General features: G+C 42.1%; 1 protein-coding gene across 6 annotated transcripts in view; it reads right to left on the bottom strand.

The window, feature by feature from the left end:
* Positions 1 to 16,998, bottom strand: part of TACC2 (transforming acidic coiled-coil containing protein 2) — a 164,698-nt gene that overhangs the window by 82,596 nt on the left and 65,104 nt on the right. For all 6 annotated transcript variants that reach the window (XM_056850218.1, XM_056850219.1, XM_056850221.1 and 3 more), the window contains one exon: positions 11,730 to 11,870. In XM_056850218.1, coding sequence (XP_056706196.1) covers positions 11,730 to 11,870 — 141 coding nt within the window. The remainder of the gene's footprint in view (positions 1 to 11,729; positions 11,871 to 16,998) is intronic.

Below are 16,998 nucleotides of genomic sequence, written 5' to 3'. Positions count from 1 at the left end.
TGCTTTTAGGGACAAGGGCTATTGGCTACCGCCAAGTGGCTATAAAAAAAGAAAAAGAAAATTAAGACCCTCCCTTTAAGAACACATTGTCAGCTACTGTGGATCCCTAAGGACCTCCAGGCAGGACCATTATATTGTGTTGACTCAGCTGATTTGAAATGCAAATAGGTCTGCTTGCCACATCCCGCATGTGTTCTTTATTTTGACAGGAAGGCACTGCATATATTTCAGAATAGTAAACAATAGAGAAGATTAATATGGAGGATTTTAAAACCCTTGTTCCCCTCCTCCCCCCCTTTCAAACAAAAGAGTTCATCCCTCTTCCTGAAATGGAATCTTCCACCAGGAAAGTAGGGGGGATGTTATGAATAGCCAAGGTAAACAAGGCAATGTACGAGTATACAGGGGAGCAGTTTGGTACAGAAGGATTATTGTATGTAGCAATTTTGCTAAGAGGCAAGATGAGAGGGTCAAGGAGGAGCTGGTAGAGTATACTAAGATTTTTCTTTGAATTTGGTAAGCGTACCAGGCAATGCATTAGCTAGACAGAATGCAAGGAGAGCTGGGGATTTTAAGAGAACGGTTGCATCACAGAGCACATGGAGAGGCTAATTCTTTGGTCTCTGTTCCAAAGCTTCCACAGTACCAGCTTGTAGAAATCTGTCTGCTAGCTGGGAACAGTAGGCACCAGCAGACTCTTGCTCAGCATTACCATATTTGGGCAGCAAAGAGAGGTTCTACAAATAAATTAGGCATTCAGTTATCCCAAAGTAGCAATATATGTACTTGAGAACTGTAGCGGCAAAAATGACACACAGAGACAGGCATAATTCAGATGCAATTGAAAGCATGAATGAACCTTGGGTATGTTCAGGCTCAAACACTCTCTTTCTCCTTTGCTGTGGGCCTGATAATTTAAAACACCTACTTTTGTGATAAACCACAATTAGTCATTACATCCAAACCACAAACTGTGGTTTGCTCTCTTCTTCAAAACCAGCATTTCAAACTCTGGTTTACCTCCTCAAACTGACATGCCATGGCAACCAGAATAACTGACGAAACTGTTTAGAGGATGGAAAATGAAAGCGGATAATCAGTTATAAATCATGTTTTGCCTCCTGTACATTTGGAAGCCCCAATCATAGTGTGCATTCTAAACTATGATTAGTGATAACCATGGCTTACTATGGCGTCTGAACTAAGCCAATTACTGGAAGTGTGGATAAACAAGGAGGACAAGCTGTAAAATGTGTACGAGTCTGTTGTGAAGAGCTTATGAAGTAATTAATTTCCATGCTTACCAAGGGAACACGAGGAAGTGCATTTAGGGAGCAACCCTAATCAGGTCTACTTAGCACGTCCCATTTTATTCAATGGGGTTTACTCCCAGAGAAGTGATCTTAGGAGTTCAACCTTAACAGTCCACAAGATCAATTGCAATCAGATAATAGAAAGCTGTTTGCAATATGTGTATGGCTGGGGAATAGAATAAGCTGTCAGGAAAGGTTATCTTAACCATTATTTTATTGAGCATTATAGAGTCTTTCCAGCGCTTCTCTCATCATTGTTCCAACAAACTTGGTAGATTATCATAATTTCCTTTTCTGACTAATCCAAAGCCATCTAGTGAAAGCACATATTTTTTAAACAGATGACACTAGAACAAGAGTTTATCAAGTATAGAGGCAGGACCAGATGAACCCTTATTAGCTGAACCAATAGGCTTGGGAAATAGGTCTTTCAGAATAAAAATTTGAAGAAATTATGTGTACCTACTGGAATGTCATACATATGGAGGTGGGGAGTAGGGCTGCCAAACTCCAGGTGGGGACTGGAATTATCCCAGAATTACAACTGATCTTCAGACTACTAGGATCAGTTCCTCCGGAGAAAATGGCTGCTTTGGAGGGTGAACTCTGTGGCATTAAACATCACTGAGGTCCCTCCCCTCCCCAAAAGCTCCCCTCTCCAGGCTCCACCCCCAAATCCCCAGGAATTTCCCAACCCAGAGTTGGCAACCCTAGTAGGGAGAGAGAGAGTGCAAGAATAGAGACAGAAAGGATCACAAATCGCCAGGGATATTATTCAACCAATATATTAGGCATAAATCTAATCCTAAACTGTACGTATTGAAACCGGAGAAGCCACAAAACACTTCATATAACCAGATGACATCATATTTACTCTCTCTCTCTCCCCCAAGCTTGGCCATGATGACATGTCACATTTGCTCTCTCTCCCTCCCAAGCTTGACACATGATTCTGGTGGGCACATCTTAACTGGACTTCACATACTGATTGCTCTACTACTATCTCTTAAATTCTGCTGATAGCCCTCCTCATATCTCTGGAATCTACTTTAATGACATCTACTTTAATGACTCCACCTTGAATTTGTACAAAACTAGCAGGAAAAGAGGAAGACCCAACAAGAGATGGATTGACTCAATAAAGGAAGCCACGGCCTTCAATTTGCAGGATCTGAGCAGGGCTGTCAAAGATAGGACATTTTGGAGGACTTTCACTCATAGGGTCACCATGAGTCGGAAGCAACTTGACGGCACTTAACACACACACAAGCAGAATAAATCCAGGATAGTTAGGCATTCCTCAGATATTACAACTGACAACAAAACAAACTCTCTTTCCTACATTGGTGTTGCCATTATAGCACTCTACAGTGTACCAATCACTTTGCAGTTCTCATTTCATTTCAAATCCTGATGTTTCTTTCGTATATGGTTCAACATACAACTGAATGTGTCACAGCTTTGTACACCTCTTGCTTACTTGCCCATGAACAAACAGGTTCTTCTCTCTCTCATGACATATCCATGTCTATGAGCCATTCTGATATTATCTTATATGTAGAGTTGCCAGCTCCGGGTTGGAAAATACCTGGAGATTTTGGGGGTAGAGCCTGAGGAGGGTGGAATATGAGGAGGGGAAGGACTTTAGTTGGGCTCAGTGCCATAGAGTGCCACCTTCCAAAGCAGCCATGTTCTCCAGTGAATGGATCTCTGTCACCTGGAGATCAGGTGTAATCCCAGGAGATCTCCAGCCACTACCTGGAGGCTGGCAGCCCTACTTCTATGGCTCTTCTAACAATTTCTGTTCTTTACACACTGCCATTGAAGTCAATAGGATCTAAACGGTGTTATTCTGCTTTGGATCGCAATGTAAGATTACTTCTCTTTTTATCCAAACTTCTTACAAAATTCCACCAACTTGCTAGGCAACTGCTTTTCTTGCCTACCCTTTACCAATAGATTTCGCTATTAATTTTTTATTTTGAACTCTCTCCCTGCAGTTGAAATGTTTTGTCTCTTGTAACAAAGGCAACAATTGGTCTCCATCTTCTCTGTAGCAACCTTTTCAATACTTAAAGGCTGTGATCATCTCCCACTCAAGTACAAGCTTGAAATGACAACAGTAGTTTCTTGTGTTTGAATACTGATCTGCCCCAATCATGTAGAAAGATGGGTACAGACTTGAATGAATAGGGTCTTGTGGGGATGAAGAATCCTCCTTCTACTGGTAATTATGATTATATCACTCCAGTCCTCTATTTCTAAGCACTTTTTCTCCCAGTCAGAGCACTGGAAGTGACCCTGCCCAAGAAGGGAGAAAGTTTCAGGGATATATGCTGAGGAAGGGGAGGTTCATCTCCGTCCAGACTTTTTGCTTTTAAAATTGAGCCTCTTACTCTTCTCTATGACCTTTTATGCAGGGACGTTTCCCCACAGTCACCCCCGCTGACTGCTTCGGGGCTACTTTTTGATTATGCATTCCTTATCTGCCTGTCAGCCCTGACCTGGATGGCCCAGGCTAGCCTGATCTCATCAGTTCTCAAAAACTAAGCAGGGTTGGCCCTGGTTAGTATTTGGATGGGAGACCACCAAGGAATATCAGGGTTGCTATGCAGAGGAAGGCACTGGCAAACCACCTCTATTAGTCTTCTGCCATGAAAACCCCAAAAAGGGGTCGCCATAAGTCGACTGCGACTTGACGGCACTTTATACACACATCCGCCTGTCAGAGGCCGTCTTGCCCTCCCTACACATTTTGCCCTCATTTCCCAGATTTTGGCATCTGGAAAACACGGGCAAAACATGCAGGGAGAGCGAGGCGACCTCTGATGGGCGGATAAGGCATACACAACCAAAAGGAAGCCCCAAACCAGTCGGCGGAGATGACCGCAGGCAAACATCCCTGCATAAAAGCCTATGTAATTTGCCCAGTTCTCTGTTTAAATACACAGGCCTGCCATCATCACCTCTAGTTTAGCCCAGAATTTCTGTTTCTAAACATGGATTAAACATACCGATTTCAGGCAAATTCCAGAGTGATAGCCAGGTTAATCTGCTGCAGCCAAAATGAACAGTTTTGATATAATTTGTTTTGATATAAGTTTCTGTAAGCTATAACCTGTAAGCTATAACCTATAACGTTAGCTGGGTGAAGTTGGCATTCATTACACGCACACTCACACCAGTAAGGGGGGCATTATTACAAGGAGAGATCAGTAGGACCCAGTTTCCCAAAACATTAGTGTGTTATATAATACATCACAGCACAGGTGTAAACAAAGATCTAAAGATTCTTGCTTTCATCTGTGCTCTGCAGTGTTATGCAACATACCGATGTCCTGGGAAACTGGGTATTCTTATATAAATTTTAAAAAATCTACCAACTGAATACAATGCTTTATGCATTTCATGAAGTAGGTTCTGGCTCATGAAAGCTTATACTATAATAAACTCATTAGTCTTTAAGGTGCCATGAGATTCCTTGTTAAATTAAATAAATTTCTCTATGTTTGTCACATATTTTAAACCTTTCGTATATTTCGTATACCGTATATACTCGCGTATAAGCCGAGTTTTTCAGCCCCAAAAATGGGCTGAAAAAGCCGGCCTCGGCTTATACGCGGGTCAATACGGGGGGAAGGAGGGAGGAGGGGGGAAACTTACCGCCGTCGCCGGGCCCGTGCCGCTTCCTGCCGCCGGGAGCGGCCTGGGGCAGCCTCCTGCAGCCGCAGGAAGGCTGCCCCGGCCCCCCCCCCGCCGTTTTTCCCGGGCGGGAGGGGCCTTGGGCAGCCTCCTGCAGCCGCAGGATGGCTGCCCCGGCCCTTCCCGCCCCCCGCCGCCATTTTTCCCGGGCGGGAGGGGCCTGGGGCAGCCTCCTGCAGCCGCAGGAAGGCTGCCCAGGCCCCCCCGGGCCGCGCCGCCGCCGGACCCTCGCCGCTGGAGAGCCCTGTCAGGTAAGCCTGTAGGGGGGAGGGGTTATAAGCCGACCCTCGGCTTATACGCGGGTGCCTAATTTTTCCCCATTTTTGGGGAGAAATTAGGCACCTCGGCTTATACGCGGGTCGGCTTATACATGGGTATATACGGGTATATATATTTTAAAACTTGTACTATGTCATTGTCCTGTGAGCGCTCAACAAGGCATGGTTCTATTAATATGTTGTACAGTTTGTGGTAGTAGAAAAAAATCTGATATTACTTTTTTTTATGCTGTGCAGTGACCTTAAAATTTGCTAAGAGGAAGTGAAATTTATATTTCTGGATTTATCCTCTACACTCAAACAACATTATTTTTAATTAGATTGCAATATTTTGAACATGTTCAGCATGGACTTTATTAGTAACCTAAAACAAGTAGCTTGAGTAATATATTCAAGAGGTTTATAAGAAAAGCCATTCCAGACGAGAAAACACTTTCTTGATCAGAAAACACTTTCTTGATCAGTGATCAACAGATATGCTAAAATTAGTTACTAAGGCTAGACACTAATTATGAGGTTTAAAGCGAACAGTAGGGTATAAGTATTATTTCCTGATTCATTTTGTTCCACGGTTACCTTTGATCAAACGTTTTAAGACACTGCAAACATTTGAAAAACTCTTTATCTAGGGTTGCCAGCTCTGAATTGGAAAAAACCTGGATATTTTGGGGGTGGAGCCTGAGGAGGGCAGGGTTTGCAGAGGGGAGAGGCTTCAACGGGGTATAATGCCATAGAGCCCACTTTCAAAAGTGGCCATTTTCTCTAGGTGAACCGATCTCTGCCACTTGGAGATCAGCTGTAATCCCAGGAGATCTCCAGCCACCACCTGGAGGCTGGCAACTATCATTATCAGAGATTATATTATGGATTCAGGGTACATCATGGGGGAATGATTCCTCTCTGAAGAAAAAGAAATGATTGTTTGTCTCCAGAGAGTGATCTAATAGAATCTAACTCTAGAGAGATCATTAATATAGATAAACTATGGAAGAAGCAACAGACATTTTAGGCTTTGCAATCCCGTGCTCAAAATCCACAGCAAATTAAACCAAGTAAGACATGCACAAATGAGGTCTTCTGAGATACTAACTGGAATTCCAGTATTTCATGTTAGGAGAAATGAGAAACAGTGAAAACATGAAGCAGAATCTACCCGTTCCGCAAAAGCAAGTGCAGAACTTTTAGCCAATACTTTTCCTGGTTTCTAGCAGACACTGGGCCCACTTATCCCTTGTTTTATCCCTCAGTCACACTCTGGGAAGGAGATTAAGAATACAAATAGAAAAGTTTTATCAACTCATCTAATACTGCATATGGAGTTTCTGTTAATACCACAGTTAATTTCTACCACTTTTGAAGACATTCACAACTTGTTCTCTACCCTATAAGGAACACTACATATCTTTTAACTGGATACCCCTTTTTTTTTTTTTAGAAAAGCAATTAACAACTCATTAAATAACTTGAGTCCTGGTCAAGTCAACGTTCCCTTCAATGTGAAGTACAAGTCAAAATGAATCCACTAAGGCACACATAGAGACAATGGCCATAACTTTACTACCAATGGATGAAAACATAAGCCAATAAAGAATCTCTCATTACCTATGTTTTTTTTTTTTTGTCCCTTTCAGTTAGCCTTAGAGTGACTTTCAGGATTAGAGTGACTTTCAGGATTGTAATCTCAATATATAATTCACTGTGTAAATAAAACATCACTGTAAAAATAAAACTGTGGATAGAAACACACTCAGTGACAATAATGCATATTAAGCAAACTGGCAAATGTTTTCCTTCCTTCCTTGCCAGCAAGACTGACCAGATATGCTTTGAGATTCACCAAGTACAGGAAGAAGGATGTTTTATTGTTTCATCAAACTAGAGCATGGAGGACTAGGAATTAAGGGGTATTGGAGACCTTTTTTATGGCTGCCAGGGGCCCACTATTTCAAAAGGATATACTATCATTCAGAAGAGATATCATCCCCAGTTCCAGCACTTTTCTGAAACTTAGACCTGACAGCTATTATCCTCCCCTGTGCACAAAATATTACTAGACTTTACAAGACAGTTTACCACAAGAATGGAAATTAACTGTATTGCAAAAATATTTTTTTGCTATGATTATTAGCTCAACAGCCATTCCTTTGTCCCATGACATTATTTTCATAAAGAAAAGCCCCTCTTCCAGACTAAAGTTACAGGGGTAGGAATAAAATGTCTTTGGACATATAGTCACTATGTCTGCTTTGTGTTAAAGCAGACTTCCATTGCTGGTGTATTTGCATGAGACAAGTCTCTTTGTCTCATGGCTCCTTTCACCATCTTCCATGAACTGGCTTAGGTTGTGTGTGTGCGTGTGTGTGTGTGTGTGTGTGTGTGTGTGTGTGTGTGTAAAGTGCCATCAAGTTGCAGCCGATTTATGGCGACCCCTTTTGGGGTTTTCATGGCAAGAGACTAACAGAGGTGGTTTGCCAGTGCCTTTCTCTGCACAGCAACCCTGGTATTCCTTGGTGGTCTCCCATCCAAATACTAACCAGGGCTGACCCTGCTTAGCTTCCGAGATCTGACGAGATCGGGCTGTACCATGCTGCCCTCCCTCCTATGTACGGTACCTAAAGCCTGACCAAGAGTAGTGCAGGCCTCATAAAGTCACAGACTATCACTTTTGTTTAGATGTTGGGCGCTCTTGGGCGCTTCATTTTTCAGTCAACACACAAACACTGCATGTGCCCACCCCTTTTGTCCTTGCTCATTGGATGGCATCTATATATGACATGCCTGTAGACAAGAACGGTCCATTACATGATCAGTTGACACACATATCCCAACCCATATTTAGCACAACCTATTTAAACTGAAAGTTACAGCATCGGGCACCATGTATCTTTAATGTAACTTTTATTTGAATTGAGACTCATTTGAGACTGGGGCGGCTGCTTCCAGCCCATCTGCAATATCACTATCACTCTACTAGAAGGAGGAGGAGGAGGGCGGAGGAGTTGGTTTTTATATGTCGACTTTCTCTACCTTTTTTAAGGAGAATCAAACCAACTTACAATCTCTTTCCCTTCCTCTCCCCACAACAGACACCTTGTGAGGTAGGTGGGGCTGAAAGAGTTCAGAGAACTGTGACTAGCCCAAGGTCACCCAGCAGGCTTCATGTGTAGGAGTGGGGAAACCAACCCAGTTCACCAGATTAGAGTCCGCCGCTCATGTGGAGTGAGCGGGGAATCAAACCCGGTTCTCCAGATTAGAGTCCACTGCTCCAAACCACTACACCACGCTGGCTCTCAAAGAAATTAATGAAATGCTACAAAGGTTCCCCCAATAGAATGAGAAGTATGTTAGAAAAGGTTAGTCTTGTTTCATGCCAGCTCTAAATGTGAAATACCCTGTTAGAATGAAATTACTTTGTACTATTTGACAGGACATGACACAGTCTTGCATTTTGCTGTGAATCATGGAATCTTTACAAAGCACTTTTCATTATAAGGGCAAATGATAATTAAATACGAATACAAAATTCTGTCTGAGAAGGTACAAGAGTTATTTGCGTTTACTGCCCTGTAGGAAAGCCCCACTGGTAAAACAAAGGTTCTGCCTCTTCACAGATACACAATACATCACCATCAGTAACTACTCCAATCAAAAGGAAGATACAAATATTCACTCAAAGAAAAGTCTGGCTTGGATTCAAACAAGCATTTCTGTGGGAAGAAGGATTTCTGCCTGCAGAGTGCTTTCCCACCCCACCGCAGTCCTGAAACAGGATGGGGAGGGGAAGTATTTCAGGCTGATGCAGGAGGAGGAGAAAGTTGCACTACATGTGTGGAAGGAAATCCTTGGGCCTGCAGAAATGCTAGTCTGGATTCAAGCCTATTATTGCTCTGAACTTTCTCTCACTGTAACTTAGATGGGTTTCACTGCTACACATACATAGCATTCATTTGAAAATTTCATATCCTGAAAACTCTTAAGTGTAAAATCTTCCTAGATTACTTACAATTGAATATTGAATATTTAGATATTAAAGAGAGAGAGAGAAAGAGCAACTGTTAAGAAAAAGGTCTGAAACCCATTTCTTTTAATTACAATATAATAATCCATATGTTTTACATAGTTTGAGGTACTGTATTAACAAGCCAAGGGAGCAGCTCTGCCTTCCTAGCACTTGTGAAAGTTTGTATAGGCAAATGTGTGTAGGAAATAACATGAATGGGCTGGATAGCCATGGCTCACTTTCCTGGAAAGAATGTTGCTTTAATCATTACAGTTCAAGTGGTTCCTATGGCCACATAACTTACAAAAATGTAAGTAAGCAGCCACCTCTCTTGAGACTATGATCACACTTTCTCTTTCTTTGATTCACGAACAAAAAGAAATCTAAAGCAATTCACAACCATGTCCCATCAAGCAAATACAGAAGACAATGTATCACCATTAGGAGCCTGGAAAGATACGAATAAATTCACTTTAGAAAAACTAACATGATCAACCCAATAGAACTCCCATGTTGATGCTACACTATTCCTGCTAATGTAGAATATTGAGGATTATCCCCAAAACAAGCCACTGATGCCTTGATCTGCAACACTACATGTCAAGAGACAATTCGCAGAGCTAAATTGTTTGCTTGCTCTGAGACATCCAGTCTCCCACTCCTCTTCACTGTGTTCTTTTTTGTGATTTTGTTTTCACTAATTGACAAATGATAGATGCATGCATTTCTTGCAGATTCTAGTAATACATAAGGCAGTTGCCACAAGCCGACAGATCAAATTGCTAAGATGGAAGAAAATATGTCCTCTAGGGGATGCACAGCTCAATAGCCTCAATTCCAGTGTGGAACTTTCCATTAATAGGGGTGTGAATTTGTAAGTTATAGAGCTGTTAATAAGTATCAAGACCAATGTCAGGTTTTTTTGCATATGAACAGATGTAAGCATGCAGCTCATTTCCACTTTAAACAAAGAAAAATGAAGGCTACAAATAAAACCAAAAGCATTTGATACAAAATTGGGAAAAAAATCTTTTGACACATTATGATTAATAGCTGGCTTCTATGATCACAGGAAAAACTTACAAAGGTGTTCCATGGATACAAAATCAATGGCCACTTCAGCAATCTATGTGATATATAGGTGCTTTCTTCTATTTATCCTTAGTAATTAGTTAGCCAAGGAAACATATTCTCTGTGGACCACAGTATGTATCTAACACAACTAATAATCAATTAATGATCTGTTAATTGTAGATTTAAAATGGCTCAGTGTAAATGCAATAAGCAAATTTTAGATAGAAGGAATATTTTCTTTTAAGTGCAAGGCAGTTTTTTTAAATTTCAAAATTTTCAGTTGCTTTTAAATAAGAATTTTTTTCCAGGAAGGTTGACATAAAGAACATTCCATATTATAGTGGCAGAACAGCGTCAAAACAGTTTCAAAAATGAAAGTCAAATTTCTTCAGCAGGAGTAGTTGATACAATTTTAAAGAGGTATTGATTTTCACATCAAAAGGAAACCCATAGTGATTCCATTATGAAATGCAAATTGTCTTCTTACACTGGATGAAGTGGAAGAAAAGCGCACCTCTAAGCTTGCTATTTATCAAGTTTGTCACAGGAGAAGGAAACTAGCGGTTCGGTCAAACCACCACACCGTTTCTTCTACTTTTCCGCACCAAATAAAATGTTATCCTATATCAACCTATAAAATCATGGCTTTAATAAGAGCAGCCCATTCCTTTTGGGGGGGTGGATCCGTGGTGGCTGAGAGCGGCGCAACCATGCCGCCTCCTCAGAAGCTTCACAGCCACAGTGGAGATTCAAAAAGGCTTTTTGAAAATAAAAAAGGCAAAAATTGGCAAAATGCCCCCCCATTAAAAACAGAGGGTCTGCAACACCAAAAAAGGTGACATAGTCCCTCCGCAGCAGCGAGGGGCGTTCCCAGTCTGGAAGGGGTGAGAAAGCTGACTACAGTCAGCTCTGTCCCTGGGAACACCCTGGGACCACCCTTCACGCCACTGCCGCTGTGTTCTTCCAAGATTTAGTTCCCAGAGAGGCTGTGCTGGCAGGGATGCCCCACACAGCTCTGCGGCATCCAGGCACCAGCGGGAACGCCCCCCTCGCCAATATAAGTGCTCCTTAGACTGTGATAAATGGGCACTTGCACGGGATCATGCCATCTCCAAATGACACCCCCCCCCCAGGAATGCGCTCTAAGTCAACTAGAGGGATTCAAGGGCACAGATCTAGATGGCAAACTTTATCACTTTGGGAAATGATGTAATAATTCTTCTGAAATCTACTAATGAGATATTACTTTCACAACCAATCCATGGCAGTGTTTGTAAATACAAAACCAACAAAGATTGATACCAAAGAAAAAAGATACTCATAGAGACAAGAATTTCTTTTGGCAAATGCCGTGCACAGTACCTCTTCCTTTTCTCTATCAGACTCCCACTTTCTTGAGCGGGTAGTTCCACATCAGTAACTGGTTCTGAAGTCAAAGATCTTTGGTCAGGGAAAGATGTGACGGCTTGATCAATCTCTTGGCAACCACCAGGCTTGGAAATACTGCAAAATAAATTCAGCCAGTACTATTATCTAGCAACACCTGTAACACGTAAGTCTAGAAACAGGTTTTCAATTATATCTTCAAAATTCCCCCCGAGACGATAAATAACTGTCTCTCTACTGATCATGGGACCAAGTTTAATTTGAATGAACACAGCGATGACTAGGGGTCACTAGCTCTGGATTGGGAAATTCCTGGAGAGAGGAGGGACCTCAGCAAAGTAATGCCATAGAATCTACCTTCCAAGGCAGCCACTTTCTCTAAGGAACTGATCTCTAGCCTCCAGTTCAGTCTTAATTCTAAATCTTTAGGCCCCACTTGGAGGTTGGCAAACCCTATGACCCACTGGACTCCCAAAACATCCAGATTATCAAGATAATGTAAATTACTATATAAACAAAGCTTTTATTTAACAAGATACTGGTCTAAAGAATTTTAGACAGTAGCTCTTCTACTGTCTAAAATTCTTTACATATAATTACTCCTACATGGTATACAATATGTTCTAACTTAAAAGATTAATCTAAACTTTTCTGACTTCAGTACTACGGACAACAGCAAGATTGTTGCACTGTGTTGCCTTAAAACACTTTTCATGTATCTGCCAAAACAATATAGCCTGTAAGGGGTGAAGTTAGGTTTTTATTCTGATATCTTAGTATAAAAGGTATATATCTATTTTAAATGGTCGATTATTGAACAGAGGAATCAACATGACAAAACTCACAACTACGCATTTTTTGTTATAGGAGTACCCTCTATTGATCAGAGAGCAAATAGCACTTCTGACATTGTCCCATCATACCCCAGTCACTGTAGAGTTACAAAAAGCCGAAAGGCACAGTGAAAAGAGAATAACGGCACGTGCAGATGCAGTCAGGCTCTAAATCACTCTTGTAGATGTGTACAATGAATCATCTGCATCCACCAAGCTTCAGAACAGTTTGAAGTGGGAATGTGCTGTGAGAACAAAGATGACATTCAAATATGGACAAATTCCAAAAGGGCAGCAAGTTAGTCCGCAACTGCAAATGCAAAACCAAGAGTCTTGCGTCACCATAAAATTCGACTTAGTCTCCCTCATGAAAAGAGCCTGTCTGGGCAAACTCTCCTTCTTTGTCATTACAAATGATCTAGGAATCTGGAGGGAAAGGGAAGAGAGGAAGACTTGTTGCAGGATTCAATCAAAGCCATGGTTAACGTTTCAAGACTGATACGAGTACATATATTATATGTACTCCCGTATACATGGCACACAGCCATAAAGTTTGGCTTCTTTTACCAGCAACCAATCTAATAATCATTTATTTATTTAAAGATATTTATATCCTGCTCCATTAATGTAAGCATTCCCAGAGCAGCTCAAAGCAGTAATTAAAAACACAAGAACAGAAACAATATTTATAACATCTAAAAAACAGCAAGAGAACAATGTGAAAATCTATGACAAACACAGCGAACTTGTAAAAACCAGCGGTACAGGCTAGCCTGATCTCGTCAGATCTCAGAAGCTAAGCAGGGTCGGCCCTGGTTAGTATTTGGATGGGAGACCACCAAGGAAGTCCAGGGTTGCTATGCAGAGGAAGGCACTGGCAAACCACCTCTGTTAGTCTCTTGCCATGAAAACCCCAAAAAGGGGTCGCCTTAAGTCGGCTGCGACTTGACGGCACTTTACACACACACACAATAAAAGAGAACAAAGCAGTTAAAACAGCCACAGTTTAAAACAGCAGTATCCAGATAAAACCAGCAAGTTCCAATTAAAACATCGAACTCTCAAACAGGAGAGGATAAAATATCCATTGCTACGGAAGAATAAAGAAATGCCTGGGGAGACTTTCCGTGCCATCCTAAGTACACTTTCCTGGGAGTAAGCACCACTGAATAGACGACGAGTAGTATTCTGATGATACTTTATTAGGATTGTTCTCTTAACATGTCCTAACCTGGAACCCCACAGATACACCTCCTGGGTCACCTAGGCTTACTGAACTGCACATTGTAGCTGCCTTGGCTCCCGGCCCCCACCACTGTTCATGCAAGCAGGAACAAAAACTGGTGTGCGCAGCAACATTGCGCAACGTCATGACACAATTTCTGATTGCACCCAAAAGTGACCTCATAGCACTCTAGGAATTCACAAAATCTCTATGGTTTTTGCCTTTTCTTAGGAAAGCTGTACAACAAAAATTAATTTTCACTTTCTTCCCTTTGGCACAATTGGATGATACAGCAGTCCCGGGGACAACCCGGGGATGCCACAGCCGTTTTACTGCTGGAATTCTATTACTTTAAAAATGCCACGAGGGCCCAATCCTGCTCAGGACCATGGTGTGAGGGGAGGGGCTCCTGTCCCCCCCTCCGGGTGCCATTTTTCAAGAGCCCAAATGCCCCAGGGCTTTGGGGTCTTGAAAACTGCGAGGATGGAGGAGACAGGAACCCTCCCCACAGGCCATCGTCCAGAGCAGGATCGGGCCCCTGCAGCATTTTTAAAGCAAGATAATTCTGGCACTAAAATGGCTGTGGCATCCCCAGTTTTCCTCCAGGGATGTTATATCATCTAGTTGTGCCCTTGGAATGAATAGTGAATACAGAATTAAAGTACATTCCATATGGAACCTAGGGTTGCCAACCTCCAGGTACTAGCTGGTAATCTCCTGCTATTACAACTAACTGATCTCCAGCCAATAGAGATCAGTTCACCTGGAGAAAATGGCCGCTTTGGCAATAGGATTCTATGGCATTGAAGTCCCTCCCCTCTCCAAACCCCACCCTCCTCAGGCTCTGCCCCCAAAACCTCCCATCGATGGCAAAGAGGGACCTGGCAACCCTAACTGGAGCCCCAACCAGATGCCTCTGGGAAGCTTGTCGTCTCTTTCTTCAAAAGACTGTGGATGCTGTTATTAGCATTTATATGCCGCTTTCTCTACAAAGGGACCTAAAGTGGTTTACATACATTTCCAAAATACAAAACAACCAATGTAAACACATTTTAAGTAAACAAAGCAGACACATTCTAGGCATGTCCTGATTCACTGGGATAGCTAATGCAGGCCACAACCTGCGAGCTGAGGAGAAAACAAACTCAGCCCAGATGGTGTTCAGCTGCCGCTAGCAGGAACTTCCTAAAGAGAAGCCCAAATATCATTCAAGTTCATCTGCCTTAGGAAGCTGAGACAGATTAATGCGCTGCTCCACCCCAAAAACTCAATCAACAGCATTAGGCAATTATCTCGCTACTTTTTGAAGTCAACATGTTGGGGCTAGATGACCCTTCCTGAGGAGGGAATTCCAAAGCTTCCGCACCACAACTGAAAACACCGTTTCCCTGCTACTTGCCCAGTTCACTGAAGAGGGTGGCGCACCTGGAACACAGCTTCTACTGGCAGGCTATTCATTTTCTGTTGCGTGCCCTCTTCTGCTAGGCAAACATCTTAGTATCTTCAATGAGAATTAACATGGCACGTGGTTAGAGTGACGGACTAGGACCTGGGAGGCCCAGGTTTGGAACCCACTCTACCATGAAACTAGGGTTGCCAGGTCCCTCTTTGCCACCAGCGGGAGGTTTTTGGGGCAGAGCCTGAGGAGGGCGGGGTTTGAGGAGGGGAGGGACTTCCATGCCATGGAGTCCAATTGCCAAAGCAGCCATTTTCTCCAGGTGAACTGATCTCTATTGGCTGGGGATCAGCTGTAATAGTGGGAGATCTCCAGCTAGTACCTAGAGGTTGGCAACCCCACATGGAACCTCGCCGGGTGACTTTGGGCCAGTCACACATTCTCGGCCTAGCCAACCTCACAGGGCTTTGTGAGGACAAAATGGAGGTACCCTTTGGGAAGAAAGGTATAAACGACGTAAAATAAAAATAAAATAAATAAATGGCACACTGCTAATGATGGACTTGATACTTGGCTACCAATATATGGGCATCCTGGTCTGTGTTCTTTTCTCTTTTGCTTTTGTTTGTTTAAATTTTTTATTTTCAAAAATACCATACAAGACACCAACTCACAATACAATCAATACACACTACAAACATTACAAACAAAAACACATTAACAAGACTAAACAATAAACTCCTCTAACATGTAACTAACAATTGTCTGGGTATGTCTATATCATTTTAAACTTTCTAACTTTCTCAAGATTGCAGTCCATACTGGCAAACGAAGGAACTTAAGGAAAAAAGGAACTGAACTGCTATTCTACCTGTTCAAACCATTTTCATAGCTGAAATATCTATTATTATGTATAATATGTGCCCTGACCTGGATGGCCCAGGCTAGCCTGATCTTGTCAGATCTCAGAAGCTAAGCAGGGTCAGCCCTGGTTAGTATTTGGATGGGAGACCACCAAGGAAGTCCAGGGTTGCTATGTAGAGGAAGGCACTGGCAAACCACCTCTGTTAGTCTCTTGCCATGAAAACCCCAAAAGGGGTCGTCATAAGTTGGCTGCGACTTGAGAGCACTTTACACACAGACACACATGTATAATATGTAAAATATATAATATATAATGCAATTCAAATGTACTTTTTCAACAAATACATCTATAATAGCCTCTATATCTTCTGCCATGTCTCTCAGAGTATTAGCTATATAATGTATATTATAGAGTATACCTTTTAAGCAATCTTATTCAAACCTTTTTTCTTTTGCTGTTGCTACAAATACTATGTCACTCTTTGGGACACACAGAGCTTCCAACCTCTCCTTCCTTAAACAGATGTGCATCGCTTACGCAACCAGTGCTGGCATAAATGTTGCATGAAATGATCTCATGATATTGTTCACAAGAACAAATGTATTCCCTGAGATATTCTCCAATTTCTTGCTAAGCCCTTGAAGTAGTTCTGAAATCAAGCCCAACAGTTAATGTTCATGGCTATACATTAAGTCCAGAAATGTACAATTGTTCCCTTCACAATTTTGGCTTCTGCTTATTTCTTGTTCTTAGATCCCTTTGGGTAGCTCCCCACCCCCTTAGTTTAAATTTGCCATTGACCTTATATGGTAATAATATGAAATATACTGTAAATAGCCATATAGCATACCGTGCCATTCCAATGCTGAAGTAACTTCAGGCAAAATATCTAAATTTCTAAAATTAAGCACTCCGGAATGCCTTCT

The sequence above is a fragment of the Euleptes europaea genome, chromosome 5 (genome assembly GCF_029931775.1).
Source record: "Euleptes europaea isolate rEulEur1 chromosome 5, rEulEur1.hap1, whole genome shotgun sequence".
Lineage (NCBI taxonomy): Eukaryota > Metazoa > Chordata > Lepidosauria > Squamata > Sphaerodactylidae > Euleptes > Euleptes europaea.
This window is presented reverse-complemented; position numbering and strand designations above follow the sequence as displayed.